The sequence below is a fragment of the Furipterus horrens genome, unplaced genomic scaffold (assembly GCF_987537825.1).
Source record: "Furipterus horrens unplaced genomic scaffold, mFurHor1.1.pri manual_scaffold_4, whole genome shotgun sequence".
In the NCBI taxonomy this organism is placed as follows: Eukaryota; Metazoa; Chordata; class Mammalia; order Chiroptera; family Furipteridae; genus Furipterus; species Furipterus horrens.
In genome coordinates, this window is record NW_028327174.1 from 149,470,957 (window position 1) to 149,493,066 (window position 22,110).

Genomic DNA, 22,110 nt, shown 5'->3' on the forward strand with positions numbered 1-22,110 from the left:
ATTATGTTAGGCTTCACTTATTATCTAGTAAGCCCACCTAAATTCTAAATAAATTAATAACTTTTAGTGCACTAGGAAATTCTCAACTCTAGTGCTGGTTTGTGGGAGCCTCACCTACAGAACGAAAGATAACGGTGTCACAATACATGCTTGAGGAATGCTTAACTTACATCTCAAAGGATATGCTGTACCATTCAGGCCAATTAATAAAATTCACTATGATGAGTGAAATTAGTTCAGAATAATGGTAATCAAAGGTAATGATCAAGGGGAAAAATAAAAGTTGAAAGTAGTTTTTTAGGAGGCTGTAAGCAAAATTCTTTTCTTTTTTCTTTTGGATGAAGAAAACAGACACTTGAAGAAGGATGTATCAAGAGTATAATTGAGCCAGCCACTCATGACACTAAAAAGAACAATATCTTGGTGTTTCGTAAGTATTTATGAAATGTGTGGGTGGGTAAAATGTGAGGTGGGTATCTCACTGCCAACATGGATTCCAACACGAAGAGTTTCTACTCATGGAAACCTAGGTTAAATCTTATCATACGATCACACTCTGATGAATATCTGTAGGGAAAAACAATTTATTCTTTTAACCTCCAAAGTATATGAAGTACCACAAATGGCAAATGGTTTATTTTCACAACTCAAAATGTAAGTTTGAAATGCTTTATTTCTCATGCAGTCTTGTGTTTGAAGATGCTATAAAATGAGAATAAAAACTTTTATTTTTCCCCAGTAGGTCGCCTTTACCGATCTGTGCCACCTGAACTTTGACCTCTACCCTTAATACTGAAAACAAGAAATGGCAGAAGTGACCCGGAGAGCATTATGGTAAGTGAAATAAGCCAGTCAGAGAAAGACAAATACCACATGATTTCACTCATATGTGGAATCTAATGAACAAAATGAACTTACAAGCAATACAGGGGCAGACTCACAGATAGAGGGCAGGCTGACAGGTCTGGTTGCAGGGGGCGGGGGGAGTGTTGGGTAACTGGGAGGGTGGAGGGATTGAGTAAAAAAGAAAAAATACTCATGGACATGGACAACAGTGTGGTGATTGCAGGGGTAGGGCAGCGGAAGGAGGGTATGAGGGGGATAAATAATGATGGAAGGAGACTTGACTTGAAATGGTGAACATGTAATACAGTGCACAGATGATGTGTTGTAGAATTGTACACCTGAAACCTGTATAGTGTCACCCCAATAAATAAACAGAAGAAAAAAAAAAAAAGAAATGGCAGAAGCAAGGAAAAGAGGCAGCTAATAAATAATGAAGAAACTCAGGGCAGGATTCCACACTCAGGGCACAAAAGTCATGGCACACCACTGAAAAAAACTGAGTTCCAAGGTATAGAATCTCTACCCTTAATATCTTAGAGTTCTTCAGTCTCTCAAAGAACCAAAATTTTCCCCTTAAAATCATCCAGCTAAAGCCCTGTCCCCTGCCTAGACTACTTTTGTCTGTAACTGGTGAGTCCTAGATTTGATCTGTGCCAGATACCACACCTGGTGCACAGGGATGACAGTAAATTGTTTCTAAATAATACAGCTTTTAAAATCTTCTCTGCTGACATCCTTAACATAGTGCTGAATACATTGTAGGTGTTTATCTCCCACATTTTGTGAGTCTTACTCTTTCCAAATAGTTAGCCATGTTAACTATAAAACCAACACTTCAGAACACTGGATGATAATGATTCATGTACCTTTCAGAAATAAGTGTTTATATTCTACAAAATACTGCATATTAAAATAAACAGCAATCAAAGAAGGAACATAGCCTAAAACCACAAGGATACTATTGTTTTTGTTTTTAATTTCCTATTATTTTTGCCACATCTGTCAACAAACTACTTTCAAAATTTTTTAAATGTGTAGCTAGGAAAACTAAATTAAACAAACAAACAAACAAAAAGCACCATCTCTACAAGAAGTTACTAACCCTGTTTCAGACAAGTATGTATTTGTGATGCTTTAGTTAAAGGAAAAAAAAACATAACATACAATCTTCTAATCAGAAAACTAATGAATGTAAGGTAGAAGGCTTCAACGAACAAACAAAACATCCAGTGGTCTAAGTAAGGAACAGACAGAGCAGCAGAATTAGTTGGAGCTCACCTGATGAATTCTAAGCTGTACAAAAAGCATATAAAGTATATCTCACATAAACAAAGCTGCTATGATGGAGTATGTGGGCACTAATTCTAGACAAGAACATATGTCAGTGGGGGAATTAAATGAGCACCCTTGTTTCTTCAGGGTAATCATTACTAATGGCTAAAGAGCCTGAAAAGTAAAGCATTATATGAATACTGTAAACTATCCTACCAAAACACCACCACAACACTACATTGGCTCATGTGGCTGGAGTGCCAGCAAACAAAATACAGGGCAAATTCAAGTAAAAACACTGCCAAATAGACATATTCTAGGGTTTAGCACAGGGTCAGCAGCATTCAACATTTAGCACCTAGGTTTTAAAATAGGTTAGACTGCTACTTTAATTTATATTATGGTAAGGAAAGTCTGACACTACTCTGCTGTGCGACCCTGGACAAGCCACCTAACTTCCCTGAGCCTCAGTTTCCTCTATAAAATCCAATAGGACTACATGATCTTTAAGGCCCTTCCAGCTCTAAAAATTCTATGAGTCTATTATAACTTAATTGTTTGGGGAGTATAACTCTGGCATTATTTTTATTAGTTTCAAGAAACTGAAAACTTAGGTAAAGCTAGAGTTAAACAAGTTCATTTTTTTGAGTATTTCAGATATCTGAAGAACAGAATGACATAAGAATCTTGCTAGTACCTACTTCATCTAAAGTTGTAAAATGAGTGTTACAGGATTCAAATATGGGGTACTTCATAGATGGCTAAGAATCACAGAATCACTGAATTTTTGAGCTGGAAGGAAATTCAATTCTTGTTATTGCCTGATGGATTTTTGAGTTCCAGACCTACCTTCTTTGATCCTCTGCTCTACTTGGCTCTCTGGCAACACAGACCTGGCTAGGCAGAACTGGCATTGTTGCTAGGTCAGTGTAGAATGAATAGTTCAGAGTATGGGGAAATGAAAATAGCAGAGAAATGGCTATAGGAGAGAAGGGAGCAGTGGAAAATTTTAGTCAAGGAAGTAGCTGGTGCAGTTTTATTTAAAAATTGTTACTTGTTACTAATTATTAAATGGTATGCACATTGTTTGATTTTATGAATTTATTAATTTAAGTACACTTTTAGTGTATACAACATCAATGTAGGAGATATTTCTCCTTTAATTTTCACATAATGACCATTCTATTGTCTCTCATTATCTTTATTCAGAGTCAACTGAAAGTAACATGGGAGCTGAAGTAAGCTATTAAGGGAAAAGAACAGAATGCAGAAGTAAGGTAAAGAATTGTGGAAATAGAAACTGAAACAAACTAATCCAAGTGTAGGCTCTGATGGACCTAAGACATTTTGGTATCAAAAGGGGAAAGAAAACACTTAGGATTGAAACTGTGTATGAAAGTTTCTTTCAAGAATCTTCAATTTATTGATTTACCTAAATTTTATTTGGTATCAAAATCCAGAATTTTCATATTAAATGCCAATTTATCAGAATTACAAGAAACTGCTGATTTAAAGTTGTACCAGAATGAGTAAATAATTTGGAACAAGATTAAGTAATAATAGAATTATTAACAAAACGTTCTATACTGACCCCAAGTCTGCAATTTTGGTTTAAAGTCAGGCAATTAACCTCAATATGTCCCTATTAGAACTACAAGGACAGCTGCTGCACAGGGCACTAAATCAATACTGTTACTTCCCATGAACAAACTACATTTTTGCCTATGCAAATCCACGGAGCTGTATTTATACCCCATACCCCCGCCAAAGCTGGAAGTAAAATAAATAGTTTTGCTTAGTAAGAGGGCAAAACATAAACTTCCAATTTTTAAAACTGCTCACTATAATGGGGATATGCTCTACATTGAGTGGAAAGGAGGCAGAAAACAAGAAAACAAGAACATAGAAAAAGCAAGAGAGACATGACAGTCAAAAAGGTTTAAAAGTTTCTCAGTTTTCTAAAGAAACAGGATATATTTAAAAATCTGCTCCAGGTGCTCTTACCAAGGACTAAGCCAATAGGCACTTAAGACTTACTTGTACCACATGCCAATGACGATGTCCAAGTAAAGTGCTTAAACTCTGAGACTCGAAACTGCCATCTGCAAACGAGCTCTTTTCCCGACTGGGTTTAGAGTGTACTAAAGAGCTCCTGGGATTCTGGGTTTGTGAGGCCTCTCCACAGTTTAAGTACAATCTATCCTCCCCTTGCAGCAACACTTGCTCTTGGTTACTCTAAATGATGGGAAAAGGAAGTAGAGGGGCAAGGAAGGAAATAAAAACGGCTCAATATTAGGTAGGATAAAGAAAATGCATCAGTTTAGTTTTACTACAGGAAATGTACCATATATTTTACTGTTCATTTTCCTCATAGAGGACATGACTACAAAATGATCTTATGCATTGTTTTATTTACAAAGAATGAACAATGTTTTAATGATTACTTCCCAGCATAAAAGAAATCTTTAAGTCCTTTTATCATACAGAGTCCAAAACATGCCCAGGTTTACAACTGCTACTGTAGTCTTTTATTACTACTTCAATATGACAATGCTATGAGAGCTTTTCCATCTGAAAATTGAACATAAATACTCATTATCTACAGTTCAAAAATTAGTTTCACAGAAAATACTTCATGAGTGCTGGGGTGGTAAGAAAACATGTCTTAAACAGCTTGTGTGTGCGCTCACTCATGTGCCCACATGGCAAGAAGGGGATGGATTAGGAACAGGGATAACATGATGTTGGAGGCCCTTTTAAACCACAGGGAGGAGGAAGAATACAGTATTCCCTCACTTATCACTGGTATTACATTCTAGACCCCACCGCGAAGTAGGAACCTTATATTTATTCTATACTCTTAAACCTACGTAACTTTAACAACATACGTATACAGTACCACAAAATCCCGTGATATAGTGAAAAATCCTCAATCAATAATTAATTATAATATTTTTTAAAATCTTGCAATACAGTGAGGCCGCGATAAGTGAACTGCGATATAGAAAGGGACTACTGTAGTCTCAGTCCATGGTCCTGGTTCAGAACAACTCAATAATCATTTAACAAATGTCTGGTTGGTACAAAGGACTGTGCCAGGTTCTGAGAATATTTAGACAAATAAGACAGTTTCTTCTCTTTGTGATTATGCCCTCGTTTTCAACTAGAAGGCCAGTGTTCTCACACAGAGGCAGACTCTTCACTGTCTTTTGAAGTCAACAGATCGATAACCCAGAGCCCCTCACCTTTCCCTTGTAGTACAACGTTATCTTGATAGAAAACTCAAGGGTGATTTAAAATGACTATTAATGATGGGGGGAGGAAGAAATACTCTTGTTTTTCTGGGGGATTCTTATTCTTCAACTACAGTAACAACATAGAAGATTCAGACTATTTCCACATAATTTCTTAATGTAGTGTACATTTTATTTACTTATTATTTTTTAGACAGGGGAAGGGAGGGAGAAAGAGAGGGAGAGAAAGATTGATGTGAGAAACATTGATCAGTTACTTCTCATATGTGCCCTGACCAAGATCAAACCCGCAACCCAGGCGTGTGCCCTGATCGGAAATGAAACTAGTAACCTTTCTGCTTTGTGGAAAGATGCCCTACAAATTGAGCCGCATGGGTCAGGGCATGTGTTGTAAATTTTAAGTGCGCCAAATATTTAAAAACACACTGATGGCAGATATTTAGACATGCACTCCTAACATGTAACATATACTATCATTACATATTAACAATATATAAATATTGTTATTTCAGATTGATAAAACATGAGGAATTTACATAATAATTTGGAGCACTATTTCCCAAAGCAGTTTCTTCAAGGTGTTCCTTAAAAATTCAGTTACCTAAGCTTGAGAAATATTGGTTTTTATACACCAACCCCTGGATTTTCATAAAGCACGCTAACATATTAAGGACTCTAGAGACCCACAATAAAAAAAGCTCTCCAGCTTTCACTTCTTTATTTCGCATTTACATGACAATAGAACTTTTTCTATTCTGTGTAACTGCTATTTATATTTTGTGTAAGTAATGTCTGGTGGAACACACTTTGGGAAACGCTATTCAAATAAAGATTAAATTTTATTCAAGTTATTCAAGTAAATTTGTAAACACTGCTTTTCCTCAAGTTGCTTGTGATCTTATTGTTTTCAAAAACCTACTCAGAGATAAAATTTTGGTGGAAATTTAATAGAAATTTTAAAAAACCCACAAGAATCATAGAAAAAAATACAATGAGGACAATATGCCAATTCTAAGAGTATATTCAACACATCTGTGTCACAGGAAGGGTCAGATCCTATACGAAAGCCACTAAAACAAACAAGCAAACAAACAGTTTTAATTAAATAAACTTACCATACAAGGGTTTACGGTGAGTACACTCTTGATAAACTGAAATAGCAGAATGCCAGGCTGTTTAACTATACTTCTGGGCTCAGAATCAATTTCACTATTTTGAGAACAGAATCCACTGATTACCCATAGGTGATAGCCTTCTGCACCCCAGCTCTTAAAGGAGGGGGAAAGAGAAGAAAAAGGGGGGAAGAAACAAAGCAATAAAAAGTTTATTGTTATTCTTTCCTAGCTTCAAATATTCCAATTCTGAAATAACCAACAATAGCATTATTGACGACTTCGGAAGGTTAGAGAAACTGTGACAAATAATGCAGACAAGAATCTACTTCTAAAACAAACACCTACACCTACATCTCCAGTAGAAACCACCATCACCGTTCTCTACCCAGAACAGTGAAAACAGGACATACCAATCCTAACTCCAAATCCTAAGAAACACCCATTGCTTGCTTAACTTCTCCATTAATTTAACTGACTCTCAAGTACAGAGAAATTCTTTACAGAGGAAGACCCACGTTACTTAACTGAAGCTTCACAAAAAAGCATCCAAAACAGGTGCAATTTTGTACAGAGCAAAACATAATGGACTGGCAGCTACGCGACCAGGGTTTTCACTCCTGCTCGGCTACCACTTTGTAGTGTTACTTTCTTCCTCTGTAAAATGGGAAAGTTCAGGCAGTCAATTTTAATGTTCTATAAACTAGATTTCATGATAGTTTATTTTTTAGTATTAGTGATATCCAATCTGCCAAGACCAAGAAAACAGTAATGAGGAGTCCAACAATTGTTAAAAAATTTCAAAATCATCGTAGTTTTGCTTTCCCATGGTAAAAGCTGTACAAGCTAACTAAAATGCTTATTTAGATTCTTAGTTTGTGACTAAAATAACTGTGGGGACAGACATCAACTGGGGTCCTTGGTGGTTAAGGTTTGGGAACCACTATGCAAAGTAACCATGGTGATTTCAATTCTTCAAGCAACAGAAGGTCAGAAATTTCCCCCTACGTAGTGCACTCATAAGCACTAATTTCACAAAGACGGTCCACAGAGGGGCTATATTAAAAAAATGTCTTTTATATAAAGACAGGAGTTACACCTCATTGCTTTCTAAAGAACACAGGAAAACAGGTAACAAAAACATTGTTATGAAAGTAACTAATTTTCTTGATATACATTTACGAAAGGTTTTAAAAATATGCTCAAATAATGCACAAGCCCATATCCCCCAAGAAAAATAGCCAATGAGCATTTCACTTTATGTTAAAAAGAAAGGAAGTCATGAGAAGCAGGTGCTGGTGAGTCACACAAAACACAGAAGTATATTTAGGAAATACAATGGTCTAATTTCACTGTCACTATGTTCACACAGATGACAGGGGCTTGATGGACACATCTAAGCAAAACCAAAATCAAATACTGAAAGTTGAACAGCACCCTGATTTAAAAAACAAAAACAAACAAAAAAAAAATTATAAAAACTGCATAAAAGGTTCTGCTGAGACTAAAATAGCTTGTAATTTTATCAGACCAATGTGAGAGAATAAAAAAAGAAGAAAAATCCAAGTTTCCCACACTCTACCAAACAGAAAGTACCTACCATAGAGTTGATCTTAAGAGGATCTTTTTTGGTACCGTCAGACCTATAACTAAAATAGAATAGAAACTTAAATAAAAAGAGTCTTCTAATTATTATACATATATTTAGCTTTAATTTTTAAAAAATCAAATTGATTTTGTTCTTTCAAAACAGAAATACAAAATGCATGAAATATGAGACTGCTGGTTAATTCACGCAGGTCCATCATTGAGACAGTCTTTCGGGTTTCAAGTAACTTCTTGACAGGACCATGCAGTTTGGGAACATGTGTTCATCTTGTTAGGACTAAGGTTCAGAGTAGTTTACAAAGTGGGTAGACATACCAATCTACTTTTATCAGTCTAGTGGGTTAACCTACATTAACCTAATGAGATCATATAATTTCTAATTTCCTACTAGTTACTTATATGCATAGTTTATCACTCTTATTAAATAACAAGATACTTGAAAACCATATTTAGCCTTGAATCTAACATGGTATCATATACACAACAGGGATTCAATAAATAAATTCATGTTTATTGAATGAACAGTAAGTTTTAAGAGGATGGATGTTTGAATAATCAATACATTCTGAACAAATTAATTCTGAAGCTTACAAATTTTTGGGGGATGAAAGTGAACTAAGGCAAAAGGGTATCTATGACATAGTTTCTGTGTGTGTGTGTGTGTGTGTGTGTGTGTGTTGTCTGAGAGAAAGGAGTTATTTTATCTAAAATTTGGCTTTACTGACTCACACAAAATCTCCTCCAAGTGTACAAAACAGCTGAGCTCCAAACACACTCTGTGTGTGTGTGTGTTGTCTGAGAGAAAGGAGTTATTTTATCTAAAATTTGGCTTTATTGACTCACGCAAAATCTCCTCCAAGCGTACAAAACAGCTGAGCTCCAAACACACTCCATAAAGAAAGTCCTCCATATTCCCAGGTCACTATTACAACACTATTGTCAGGAGACCATCTGACCAACTTAACAGCTCCTGTTTTGTTCCAAATATCTGTTAAGAAATGTGAGGAGAGTTAAAAATAAATGATTGCTTCAGAAATACTAATTTTTTGTCTATATTTTCAAGTTGAACTAAGCAGAAAGGCATCTCTGCTTCAAATAATGAGATGAATCCTGCTCATTTATTAAAAAAACTGTAAGGACATTAGTCTTAACCTTACATAAGCAGAACACACTCAGTGCACAAGTTATTTATAAGAAATGAAAGCTGTCTGGGGCCACTATTAGCTTGAATAACTATAACTGAGTATGTGTTCTTAAAAGTCTTCGGCTTTGGGTGAATCAGTTTCTGTACAATTGGGATTAGACCTCCCTTGAATGATTTAACATTGAATGTTAAAGTATTTTGCAAAATATAATGTGTTTTAAAATGTAAAATAATATTCTACCACTATCTTCATGTTCCACTGGCAAATATCAGAGGGATCCAAGTAAAAATAAACTGAAGTTTAATCTTATAATAGGATTAAGTAAGTGAACTCCAGCTTGTGTATACCAGGTGCTCATATTTTCTTTTAACTAATAGCTGTTCTTTCAACCCCACGTACAACTACTAAAGGAGATCATTTCAATGTTTAGTAAAACCAAGTTTCTTTACCATAAAGTTAAATGATATATACGAACATTTCCATCAGCAATTCCAAAATATCTATAGTATTGCTTGCTTTAAAATTAAAATTCTTTTCATTTGCAATATTAATAAATTTTTGCTATAAGTACTACGCTACAAAGGGGAGGTATATAAATTTTAGCCTATAGAAGACAGGCATGGTTAACATGGTAAGAACTTTTTCCCTCTATGTTTGAATCCTCACATTAGCAATTCCCAATATAATTCATGTATATGAATAACTTATTTATATAGATGAGAAATAAATGGGAACATACAAAAGAAACATAATATCTTATTAGTATACTTTACACTTGTCCAGGAGAAATTGAAAACCAAACCAAAAAACACAAAATCAAATCAAAGTTTACAAAATGAAACTAATCCCATGTGAAAGAAAAAAAGAAAAGTAAGGTTTAAATGTGTTTACTGTTATGAAAAGATGTTAATGTTCACTGAAAAGGATAGGGTTAAACAGTATTCCTATTATCCCACATAAATATATATATATACATATATATATATATATGTATACACACACACACACACACACACACACACACATAGGTAAATAACATGCTTATCTATTTCTAAGCATCATATGCATATTGAAATACAGTTGCAGAGATATACAATGGTGGTTAACCTAGTTTCCAGGTAGCAGGATTATGGGAAATTTATCTAGTTGGTAACCTACAATGAACGTAGATTATGATAATGAAAAAAATGTTAAAAGTAATCTAAAGACTTTCTGTTACAGAGCTGAACTTTCAAGAAAGAAAAGGATTATCTCCAGGAACAAAAAGAAAAGAGAAAACTGAAAGCGAGATTGGTTACTGCTTGAACCAAGGTGGCCTATGGCAGGCGTGGAAAGTGGGGAGAAAGGTTGGAAATACAGGCGTGGAAGGTCGGGGATGAGACCTAGCAATGACTAGGGAGTTGGGGTTTCACATTCCATATACAAAAATAAAAAAAAGGTCTCAGGCCAGCATGAGTCTGGGAATCAGAATGGAAGTTGCTGTATCATGTAAGAACTCAAGTACTGCAATCTGTAAAAACCAGCCAATGGAGCCAGAGAGAAACAGGAAAGCTTGTCTCTGTTTGTGATATAGGAAGACAATACAAGTCTTCCTACATCTTAAGCAGGTTTAGAGCCCCAGGTTTTGTAACTCAAGGAGGCAGAGTTCTCCCACAACAAAGACCATAAGAGTGAGAGTCAGTGGATAATCAAAGGTCAATCTGAAAAAGTCACTACAGTGCTATCCAATAGAGGCAATCAACAGAACTTTCTGCAATGATGTAAATGTTTTCTATTTGCTTGGTCTCATAGCCACTGGCCACATGTGGCTATCAAACATTTAGATGTGACTGCAATTGAGGAAATGATGTTTTAGTTTCCTTTAATTTCAGTTAGTTTAAATAGTCACATGTGGCAGGTAGGTAATGTATTGGAGAGCATAATATAGGCATGAATTAAAATTAAAAAAAAAAAAAAAAAAGAGCCAAAAACCACAATCAAAACACACATTACTCTGTTCTTGTAAGTTGCTGCAAAATCTGGCCTTAGAGAAAAATATAATACTGTATGCAGACCTTTAAAGGCTACAGAATAAGAATGATAAAAACTTAAGGAGCAAAGGAACACAAGAGCGAATAGTATTCTACCTAGTTCATTAAAAAAAAAAAATTTTTTTTTCACTTGGGCTGCATCTACTCTCCATGCAGAAATATAGGATTTTTCAGGTAAAGAGAAGACAAGAGACAAAGATGAACTCTCAAGAACCTGCGGGTAGTTTGGTAGTTAAATAAAGCATAAGACTGCAGTTCCTAGCTTGTGTGCCAAGGTTCCCATGGCACTGTGGAAAACTCAAAAGGAGTTCCAGGAGATAATTTTCAAGAGAAAAACAGTGATATACGAGGGGGGATTCCCCCCCAAAAACCTAGAATTATCTTCTGGAGTACAGGCTTCCCCCAATAGATGAGTGTTCTAGGAACCCATCTGTGTCAGCATACCAGCTGGCATTGTTGTGAGAGGCTGCATTTGGCTTCAGTGAATTTTTTTTGAAAACTCTTTCAACACCTTTGCCCATTTCATGATGGGTGATTTATGAGCGCACCTGCCCACACCACACTGAGTGTTCAGCAGTGTTTGACCAAACTGGCATGACCCCATCCTCTCTATTCACCAGATCTCGCGCCAAGTGACTTTGTTTCCTCTGGATGAAAAAAGTTCTCAGAGGAAAACATTTTGCCTATGTGGAAGAGGTGAAACAAAAAAACAACAGAAGCACTAAAAAGCATCAAAACTGACAAGTTCAAAAACTGTTTTGAGCAGTGGAAAAAAACATCTCGATAGGTGTATTGCATCAAATAGAGTACTTTGAAACTGAAGTTTAAGCATGAAGAATAAATACACAATTTTTATCAATAAATTTTGGGTTTTTGTGGGGGGGAGGGGTTGCCTCCTCTGTATAGTATCTGTTGGACAGAATGTCAACTATTAGCTCCAGGTAGTTCAGTTGCAACACTATGTCATGCCACATTTATTTTGATGTTACACCTTTGTGAAGATGGATTTTTGTGAAAAAAAGTGAAGTGTGTGAAAATCAGTGTGGAACAGGAAATGTGGGTGACTGTACTCAATCTGACACCAAGGTCTGAGAAATTGTACAGTGTCCAACAGGCACACAGCACACATCCTGTTAGTAAAAAACAGTACTGAAGAATAAAATAAAAATACTTTCTTTCCATGGATGTGTATTATTTTTTGAAAATGCTACTAGGTTGCTAGGCCATAGATAACATTTAAGTTGTTTAGAACTAGCTACTTAATAAACAGACTTTTTGGTACTTCTTTTAGCATAGAGTAAAATTATGGAGACACTAAGGCCAGAGGGAATCAGAAAATAATGCCAGAGAGATTTGGCAAAAGACCTTACATGCTATATGTGTGGCAGACACTGTTGGTTGCTTAATCCAACATTTATTCCAATGCTCATTCTCTCTTGAGCACTTCTGCCATGGAGGCTTGGAAAAGCCTAAGGTAGCTACGTAAAATAAGATCCAATTAGATCGAAGTGGAAGGAAGATAGGTGGAGCGGGTAGTAGATGGAGTTGCTTCTAAAAAAGCTTTTGCCTTCCTAACTCTTCCCCTACAAAAAATAAATAAATAAATAAATAAAAATTAAAAAATAAAGAAAAGAAAAAGCATGACCTGTTTCCTCCTTTCTTCTTGACTTGAATGCAGAAGTAATGTTTGGAGCTCAGAAGCTACCTTATGAAGGAAAGGCCAAACGAATGCCAGTAACAGCTTACCTCTGGATTTCTTGCTATTTCAGAAAATAAATTCTATTTGTTCAAGCCACGGTAAGTTGGGCTTTCTGTTAGTTTCAGTCAAAAGCATTTCAAATGACACAGACTTCAAACTTAATCTTGTGGACAAGATTCATGAGTCACTAAAGGGTTCAGAAAGAGGCCTTTGTTTTGTTTATTGTTGTATATCCAGCATTTAGAACAGTGTCTGGCCTGTATTAGGTACTCAGTAAGTACTTATTGAACGAATAAATTGAATTAGAAGGAAAAAATAACAGAAGCAATGAAATCAGGTCAGAGATAGAGCAAAGTCTAGAGGAACACATGGGTTGAAACTAAGAAAGAATAGAGAGGACTAAATGAAGGGATAAAAGAAGTATCCCAGGAAATCCTTGGATCACATAGAATATTGTTGTGTGTTTTAACATTACCTGACCTATATAGCATGATTTGAAATTAGCATTCACTATACTTATCTGTACATTAAAATGTTAAAATGAGGACAAAAAAAAGGAGAACTTACCAGGATATTGTTTTGCTGTTAACTCTAGTTTATGAGACAGAAGCATAGCTCCAGTGGTGTTATCTATCGTATAAACCTGTACAGAACCACTGTAAAAACAAAAAACTTTTAGTGAAAAAAATACAAATACAAAAGTCATTATTATAGGAACTCTTAGGTATTGCTGGTAGGAATGTAAACTAGAAAAAAACCATTTTGTAAATAAATTGTAGTCATTTCATAAATCTGAATAAATGCATATTCTGTAATCTACTATTTCACCTCTAACTACATCCCAGAATAACAATGCCATGTATAACATTCATTATAGTATTGTGTATAAGAGCAAAATGTGGAAATCTGAAGAAAAAGGAAAAATGAACTTTGGTATACTGATGTAGAAATATACCATATATCATCAAAAATAAATGAAATTTGGTTACATGCATTAAAATAGATAGCATAGACATATACTATAATTTTTCTATACAGTAAAAAGACATTCAAAATATAGTAGTTAAATATATTTGTGGTAAAAACGCGACAAAGACCTAATATATTGTATACTAACTGCAGATTAGTGACTGTGCTGGTGGAGAAAGGGGATATTGAAAAAGAGGGGCAAGCAGCGGGCTTTAGCAGCACTAGAAATACGCTATTTTTCATGTTAGATAGTAATTTATACAGATCTTTTATTATTTTTATATCATATTACTTTTTAAATCTATACACATGACAGATGCTCTTTTGTGTATATGGTATATGTAATTATTTTATTTAAAACATATTTACAAAGGTCAAATTTATAAAGGTCCAGAAACCAAAACTAAAAATCTATATTACTTCTAAACTACATTTCAAAACTAAACTTAATAATCACTAAAAAAACCCATTTCTGTTTATGGAGTTTTCATATCAAAACATGAACACAAATATTGTTTGTAAAGTACTTTTAACTCCAAGGCAGCTTTTGCACACCTTAGGATGGCACTGGCTTGTGACTGCCAGCATGTTTGGCATTTATATACATTCCTTTGTGGTAGGAGAAGTCAGATGGTTTCCCCAAGCAGCTCTGATCCATTTCCAGCCAGGTTAAACTCTTCTCAAGGGTTAGGAATGGGACAAAATAAAATACCTGCAATAATAGGCCTCCTGAAGTTATCCCACAGTAAATTAACGCTGTTTGTAATTCCTTATTTCTGTTTTTTATTTCAGATAATTTCTTTTGCCATGTTCTTTGAGTTAATACTAATCTTTTCTTCAACAATGCTTGACTTTGGTCTTCTTTATGTCTTCCATGTTTCAGCTTAATACTCAAAAGGATCCTCTACAGATCTCTGGAGTTCTTTCTTTGTGCCACTCTCTCTTTGATGTCTGTCCTGTGAGCCTAAGTTGCTTCGGTCTCCTCCGTCTCATTTCTATGTACTCAACTCAGGGACTCTGCCAGGCTCTATCTTCCAACCTCATGCTATGCCCTGGAAACTCTCTCAAAGTAATTACAGCTGGGGCATTTTTAGAGTTTTCTTATTTTGTTTTTCATCTTTCAGGAACCACTGTCTTTTGTTGCTTGATGTCCTATTTCTTGAACTGAAAACACCTGTTTCATATTTTTGCCCATTTTCTTTTCTTTCTTTCTTTCTTTCTTTTTTTAAGGTGGGAGAGAAAATCTGATCTGTTATTCCAGCTTAGAAGCCAAATATCTATAATATACATCTTTTCAGACTACCTGTCCAATCAAAGACCATGCTGAAAGACAACACTAAGTGAGTGGCTAGAAAGTTTTTGGTTTGCATCTAACAAACTGTCAAGTACTAACTCTGGGTTGCTGAACTCTAACAAGTCAGTGAGGAGTCCAAATATTTCTAATATAAGTAGGTGCTAAGTCAATACTTAAAAAGACTGAAAATTAACCCTTTTGGTATTCTATTGTGCCCATTCTCTTCAAATTATTTTTCTATTTCTCATTGGCCCATTTTAAGAAAAAAATTTTAAATTTTATTAATTTTTTTAGAGCGATGGGAAGAGAGGGAGAAAGAAAGGGAGAGAAATATGTGTGAGAGAAACATCTATCAGCTGCCTCTCACATGCACTCCAACTGGGGACAGGCCTGCAACCCAGGCATGTGCCCTGACCAGGAATCGAAGTGGCGACCCTTTGCTTTGTGGAACCGATGCTCAGCCAACTGAGCCACACCGATCAGGGCAAGAAAACTTTTTCATTAAACGACATTACTTATTAATCTCAAAACAAACAACATATATCTAGAATAGAGATATGGCTATTATCACCATAAGTAATCAAACTTAGCAGCATTAATAGCGGGACAACTTGACATTATCGCTATATAATGCCATAGGAAGAACACAACATCATGTATAGCAAAAATGTTTAACCAGAATCTAGACAAACTTTTAAATATGAACGTAAATGTTTGGTTCTAAGACTGATTCCTTGTGAACTGGCATCCTAAAAGAAGGATGGCTTCTTTTACAATTCTAAGGACACAGCTACAGCCAAGTGTGCAAGGCAATTAATCCTGGTAAGGAATGGCAGTCAGAGCTAGAAGCCACTAGTCTGCTATCTCACACAGCTACAATCACAAAACCTATACCCCAACCCAGGACCATGACAAAAGAAAGGCTGGTACTCTCCCAACCAATGAAAACTGAGATGACTGAAAGGCTGAAGGCCAAGATTCTACCTTCACTATCCTGGGGCAAGGGCTGGAGCGCCTCTCCTGGACTCCCACAGCTGGCCGTGCTAGGCCCGTGGTGCTAGTCCTGAATGTAGGTGAGGTGAAACTGTACATCTGCCACTGCTCATGTCTTTGTGAACTTCCTAGCCACTGACTACATTGGCTTAAGAAGAACCAGCTGCGAAGTCCCAGTCATTACAGGACATGACTAAGTAAATGCCATTATGAAGAAAGACAAATTCAGAATGCAGGACATTCTATAAACAGCGGACATAAACTCCTAAAAAAGTTAATGTCATAAAAATAAAAAAAGTGTGAGGACTGTTACAGGCAACAGATGATTAAAGAGAAATAATAACCACATATAATTCATGAATTTTGATTGACTGTGGCTAGAACAAAGGAGCAATAAAAGAAATTTTGATGAATTTCAACATGAATTGAGAATCAGATCTTAGTAGCAATTTACCATTATTTTCTCATGTGTGATGAAGGTATTAGATTTTTAGAAGACAATCTCTCTTTTTATGGAAACTAAGAAATAATGTAAATGTCCACTAACAGCAAATTAGATAAATTATGGCAAATTCATACACTAGAACACTATTTACAAATCAATCAAAAACGATTTCAGCTACTGGCAAAGAACATGGAAAAATTAATTTCACAATGTTGACTAAAAGAAGATACACACCATACAATATGATTCTATTCATATGAAGTTCAAAATCAGGTGAAACTAAATTATGCTCTTTAAGAATGCATACATGGGTGGTAAAATGACGAAGACAAGAAAATGATTACCACAAAAGACAGGAAATTGGTTAACTTTAAGTGAGTCAGGGAAGGAACAGAAGTTGTGATTAGGATGTAGCAAGGGTAAAACTTATATTGGCTGCCAATTTTCTATTTCTTGATCCAGTTGTGAATAGACAGATGTTTGTATTAAAATTACTTACAAAACTAATATTTGGATTATGCACTTTCCTGTAAGTATGTCTTTACAATGAGATTTAAAAAGGGTATTTTAACCTTCATGCCAATAAATTTCAGCGTGTATGTGGAAAAAACAATTCCTGAAAAAACAGAAATTGCCAAATTAGGAAGAAAGAGAACATCTGTATCTTTTTATATCTATTATTAAAACTGGATTAAACCAGTAATAAAAATAATGACCATAAAGACAATTCTAGGCTCAGATGGCTTGACAAATTTGACCATACATTCAAAGATGAACACAGAAGAGAAAGAGAGTAACAAACACTTCCTCAACTTGTTTTATGCGACAAGGAGAATTAGAAACCAGGAGAATAAGAAAAATTATAGGCAAAATGTACTTATGAACATAGATTTTAAAATTCTAACTAAAATGTGACCAAATGAAATCCATGAATATGAAAAATATATGCTTTTTCTTCTTTCTTGTACTAAGTTAAATTACTAATATATCTATACTTTCTCCTCAGTAAAAAATAGTGTGATGAGAATGAAGATTCTTCACTTTACAGAGTTATTGAGAGTGTAATGAAGATGGTGATTTATACACAGTGTATTATTTATACTAAAAAGATACTTTGGACTTCTGGTCAAGATGGAGGCATAGGTAGACATGCTTTGCCCCCTTGTGCAACCACAAGAATCATGACTAACCTCAAAACAAAAAACACCCTGAAATGCCAGAAAATCCAACTGTATGGAAGTCTGACAACCAAGGATTTAAAGAAGCCATATTCATCCAGATGGGCAGGAGGGGGAGAGAGAGGGAGGAGGGGTGGAGAGAGGGAGGAGGGGTGGGGAGGGCATGGTGTGGTGGTGGTGAGGCAGTGGCAGTGGTGGCCAGCGGAATGGGCAGTCCCACATTCACGTATAATGAATAAAAATCGGGAGGGATACCTTGGGAGTGACTGATCCCAGCTCCAGACTACACTGTGCAGTCCAGGGTTCCAGCACTGGGAAAATAAAGCCACATAATTGCTGCTATACAAACCAGTGGGGGTTAGGACAGCAGAAGAGAACTGCTGGTCTCTTGGGAGAATCCATTTAGTTTAAAGGGCCTGCATGGTCCTAGAACATATGCAAACCCACCCCCTTGGGGAACCACCACCAAGCAACAGCTAGAAGGACGCCAGTTGCATATGGAAAGTGGGTGAAGTGACTGAAGTAACTGGAAACAGGGTGAGTGCCGAGCAAGCTTCTAGCAGCCAGACAGCAGCACTGCCTCTCTCTAACCTCTCTCCCACATACAGAGCGACAAAGCAGTGAAGGGGGTTGTGCTGCCCTGGTAAATACCTAAGGCTCTGCACCGTACAACTTAAGAGGTGCACTAAGACAGAGAGTCAAAGCAGCTCTACGTAATACACAGGAACAAACACAGGGAGGCTGCCAAATTGAGGAGACAAAGAAATACAGCAGTCCCTCTCTATACTGCGGTTCACTTATTGCAGCCTCACTGTATTGTGGGATATTTAAAAATATTATACTTAATTATTTATCATGGATTTTTCACTATATAGCGGGATTTTGTGGTACTGCATACGTATGTTGTTAAAGTTATGCAGGTTTAAGAGTGTAGAATAAATGTAAGGTTCCTACTTGGCGGGGAGGTCTAGAACGTTAATACCCGCAATATGTGAGGGAATACTGTATGTCCCAAATGAAAAAAACAGAACAAAACCCCAGAAAAAGAACTAAACAAAATGAAGACAGCCAACCTATTATATGCAGAGTTCAAAGCACTGGTGATAAGGATGCTCAGAAAACTCACTGAGTATGGAAAAAACAGAAGGGAGGAAATGAAAGCTACACTAAGTGAAATAAAGAAAAATCCACAGGGAGCCAACAGTGAAGGAAAAAAAACTGGAATTCAAATCAGCAAGAATGAGAAGAAGAAGACAAAGAAATAGAAAACTTAAGTGAAAAAAATAATGAAACAGAATTTCCCTAATTTGGTGAAGGAGACAGACATACAAATCCAGGAACCACAGAGAGCCCCAAACAAGCAAGACCCAAAGAGGACCACAACAAGACACATCATTGTTAAAATGCCAAGGGTTAAAGATAAAGAGAAAATCCTAAAAGCAGCAATAGAAAAGAAGAGTGTTACCTACAAGGAGTTCTCATAACACTATCAGCTGATTTCTCAAAAGAAACTTTGCAGGCAAGAAGGGATTGGCAAGAAGTATTCAAAGTGATGAAAAGCAAGGACATACAACTTATATTACTTTACCCAGCAAAGCTATCATTTAGAATGGAAGGGCAGATAAAGAGCTTCCCAGACAAGGTAAAGCTAAAGGGGTTCATCACCACCAAGCCATTATTACAGGAAATGTTACAGGGACTTATTTTAAAAAGAGAAGATCAAAACTATGAGCATTAAAAAGGCAACAGATTGACAACTATCAAGAACTGAATCCAAAAAATAAAAAACAAACCAAGCAGAACAGAAACAGAATCATAGGCATGGGGATCATTTGGAGGGTTATCAGCTGTGAGGGGGAAGAGGGAGAAATGGGGAAGTGGTGCAGGGGTTAAGAAGCATAATTGGTTGGTACAGAATAGGGGAAAATTAAGAATAATATAGGAAAGGGTGAAGCCAAAGAACTGATATGCACAATCCATGAACATGAACTAAGGAGGATGGGACTGCTGGAGGGAATGGGGGGCACTGGGAAGATCATTTGGAGGGTTATCAGCTGGGAGGGGGAAGGAGAACTGAGGAAAAGGTACAGGGGTAAGAGGCAAAATTGGTAGGAACAAAATAGTAAATGGAGAAGACAAAGAACTTATATGCATGACCCATGTTAATGAACTAAGAGGGGGGGAGGATTGCTGGAAGGAAGAGGAGAGTACCAGGCAGAGGGGGGAGAAGGGGGAAAAACTGAGATAACTGTACTAGCGCAGTCAATAAAATATACTTTAAAAAAAAAAAAGATATTTTGACTCACAGCTATCAACAACTGAATCTAAAAAATAAAAACAAAATCCAACTAAGCAAACAACCAGAACAGGAACAGAATCATGGGTATGGGGATGATTTGGAGGGTTATCAGCTGGGAGGGGGAAGGGGGTGAAATGGGGAAATGGTGAAGGGATTAAGAAGCATAATCGGTTAGTACAAAATAGATGGGGGAAATTAAGAATAATATAGGAAAGGGTGAAGCCAAAGAACTTATATGCATGACCCATGGACAAGAACTGAGGGGGGTGAGATTGTTGGAGGGAAGGGAGGCTGGGCAGAGGGTAGCAAAGGGGAAAAAAAAATTGGGACTACTGTAACAACACAATCAATAAAATATATTTAAAAAAAGATATTTTGACACTTGTAGCTGGAGATTATACAGATATATATTCTATAGAAACACTAAGTCTCATTTTAGAGCAAACCGGAATTTTATATTTAAGAGAAAAAAAAAGAAAGTTTGAGGACTAAAGAGCACTATACATAGTGTAAGGCATTACTGTAAGTATCTGCTACAGAGTGAGGCAAAAAACACAATAATTAATAAACAACACAAGAATAAACTGTTTTATGTACTCACTACTATAAACCTACTTTTGCCCCACCCTATGTAATCTTTTTACTTAAGCTAAAATATAAGTGTGAGAGTGCGGTACCTTTGCTGTTTTCTAATGTATCCCAAGTGCTTATAATTGTGCCTGGGACACAGCAGACACACAGATATCTGTTGAATAATTTGTATTCTACTTTATTTCTAAAATGTGCATTATTTGAATTAAAGGAAGAAACTGATTTTATGTATGAAATTTAAATTTGCTCCTTAACTAAGGCAATACCCACTGATTCAAAGACAATGTCAGCTCTAATGTCTTAAAAAAGAAAAATAAAACATCTTCCTGATCCTGTTAAAAAGAACCTACATTTTAACTGACTTAATTTTTTTAAACTTGTAATTTAATTTCTTATCACCGAAGAAAAGCTCACTTTTACAAATTAAGGTAATCTTTGAAATTTACCTTTTAGATTTGTTTCAATCTAATAAAATACTTTTAGTTATACTAAGGCTGGTTCATAAATTACAATAGGATGACAAAGTTTACAAGTGTACTAAGAACATCTGACGTTTAAAAGAACATTACTAACTACTGTAACAACATAATCAATAAAATATACTTAAAAAAAAAAAAATAAAAGAACATTACTTTTGCCAACAATTCTTAAAATGCAGAAGTCTGTATCAATTACCTTGCACAACCAAATGCCATTAGTCGATACTTGTTATTCACTGCTACACAAGTTCCATCAACAACATCTTGTGGCCAAACTCCATGAAGCTGCTATAATAAAGAAAAACAGTTAAGGCTTAAAAAGTATTCTCCAAAATACATTGTAATAAGTATAATTCTTCTTCAATAAACATACAGTTTCCTAACTTTACTTGGTTTCATCTGGATAGAAAAATATTCCATCAGAACTACTATCAGAATTTTCTTCCTTAAAACAACAATTTCATTAACTAGGGTCAATAAATATTCTCCAAATGAGCTCAGTCCAGTGCTGATCTATTTATAAACACTACAAAAAAGGACATTCAATCTCTAAATTCAAATTACCATATATTTTGCACTATTAAGATGCACCTGACCATAAGACACACCTAGGTTTAGAGGAGGAAAATAAGAAAAAAAATATTCTGAACCAAATGGTGTACTAAAACATTTAATAAAATATAACAATAATATTTCAACCATGTAAAGTGAACAGCAGTCAACAGTGGTATTAAGAACCATCATCACTGTCATTAACAAATGAGGAGAGACTTTAAGGTTCAAGTACTCTTCTAGTTTTCTGGGAACCCCAAGAACTCATCATCACTAGTGTCAGAATTTGTGAAGCTCAGTTGCTCACAATCACTGGATATCACTTTCTTCGCTATCTTCCTACT

The 22,110-nt window shown here is 35.8% G+C and overlaps 1 protein-coding gene across 3 annotated transcripts in view; it reads right to left on the bottom strand.

The window, feature by feature from the left end:
* RIC1 (RIC1 partner of RAB6A GEF complex) overlaps positions 1–22,110 on the bottom strand; it is a 140,264-nt gene that overhangs the window by 23,798 nt on the left and 94,356 nt on the right. For all 3 annotated transcript variants that reach the window (XM_090274122.1, XM_090274123.1, XM_090274121.1), the window contains exons 7-12: positions 21,411–21,502; positions 13,534–13,622; positions 8,936–9,080; positions 8,085–8,133; positions 6,488–6,640; positions 4,156–4,353 (exon numbers count right to left, since the gene is read on the bottom strand). In XM_090274122.1, coding sequence (XP_090130248.1) covers positions 4,156–4,353; positions 6,488–6,640; positions 8,085–8,133; positions 8,936–9,080; positions 13,534–13,622; positions 21,411–21,502 — 726 coding nt within the window. The remainder of the gene's footprint in view (positions 1–4,155; positions 4,354–6,487; positions 6,641–8,084; positions 8,134–8,935; positions 9,081–13,533; positions 13,623–21,410; positions 21,503–22,110) is intronic.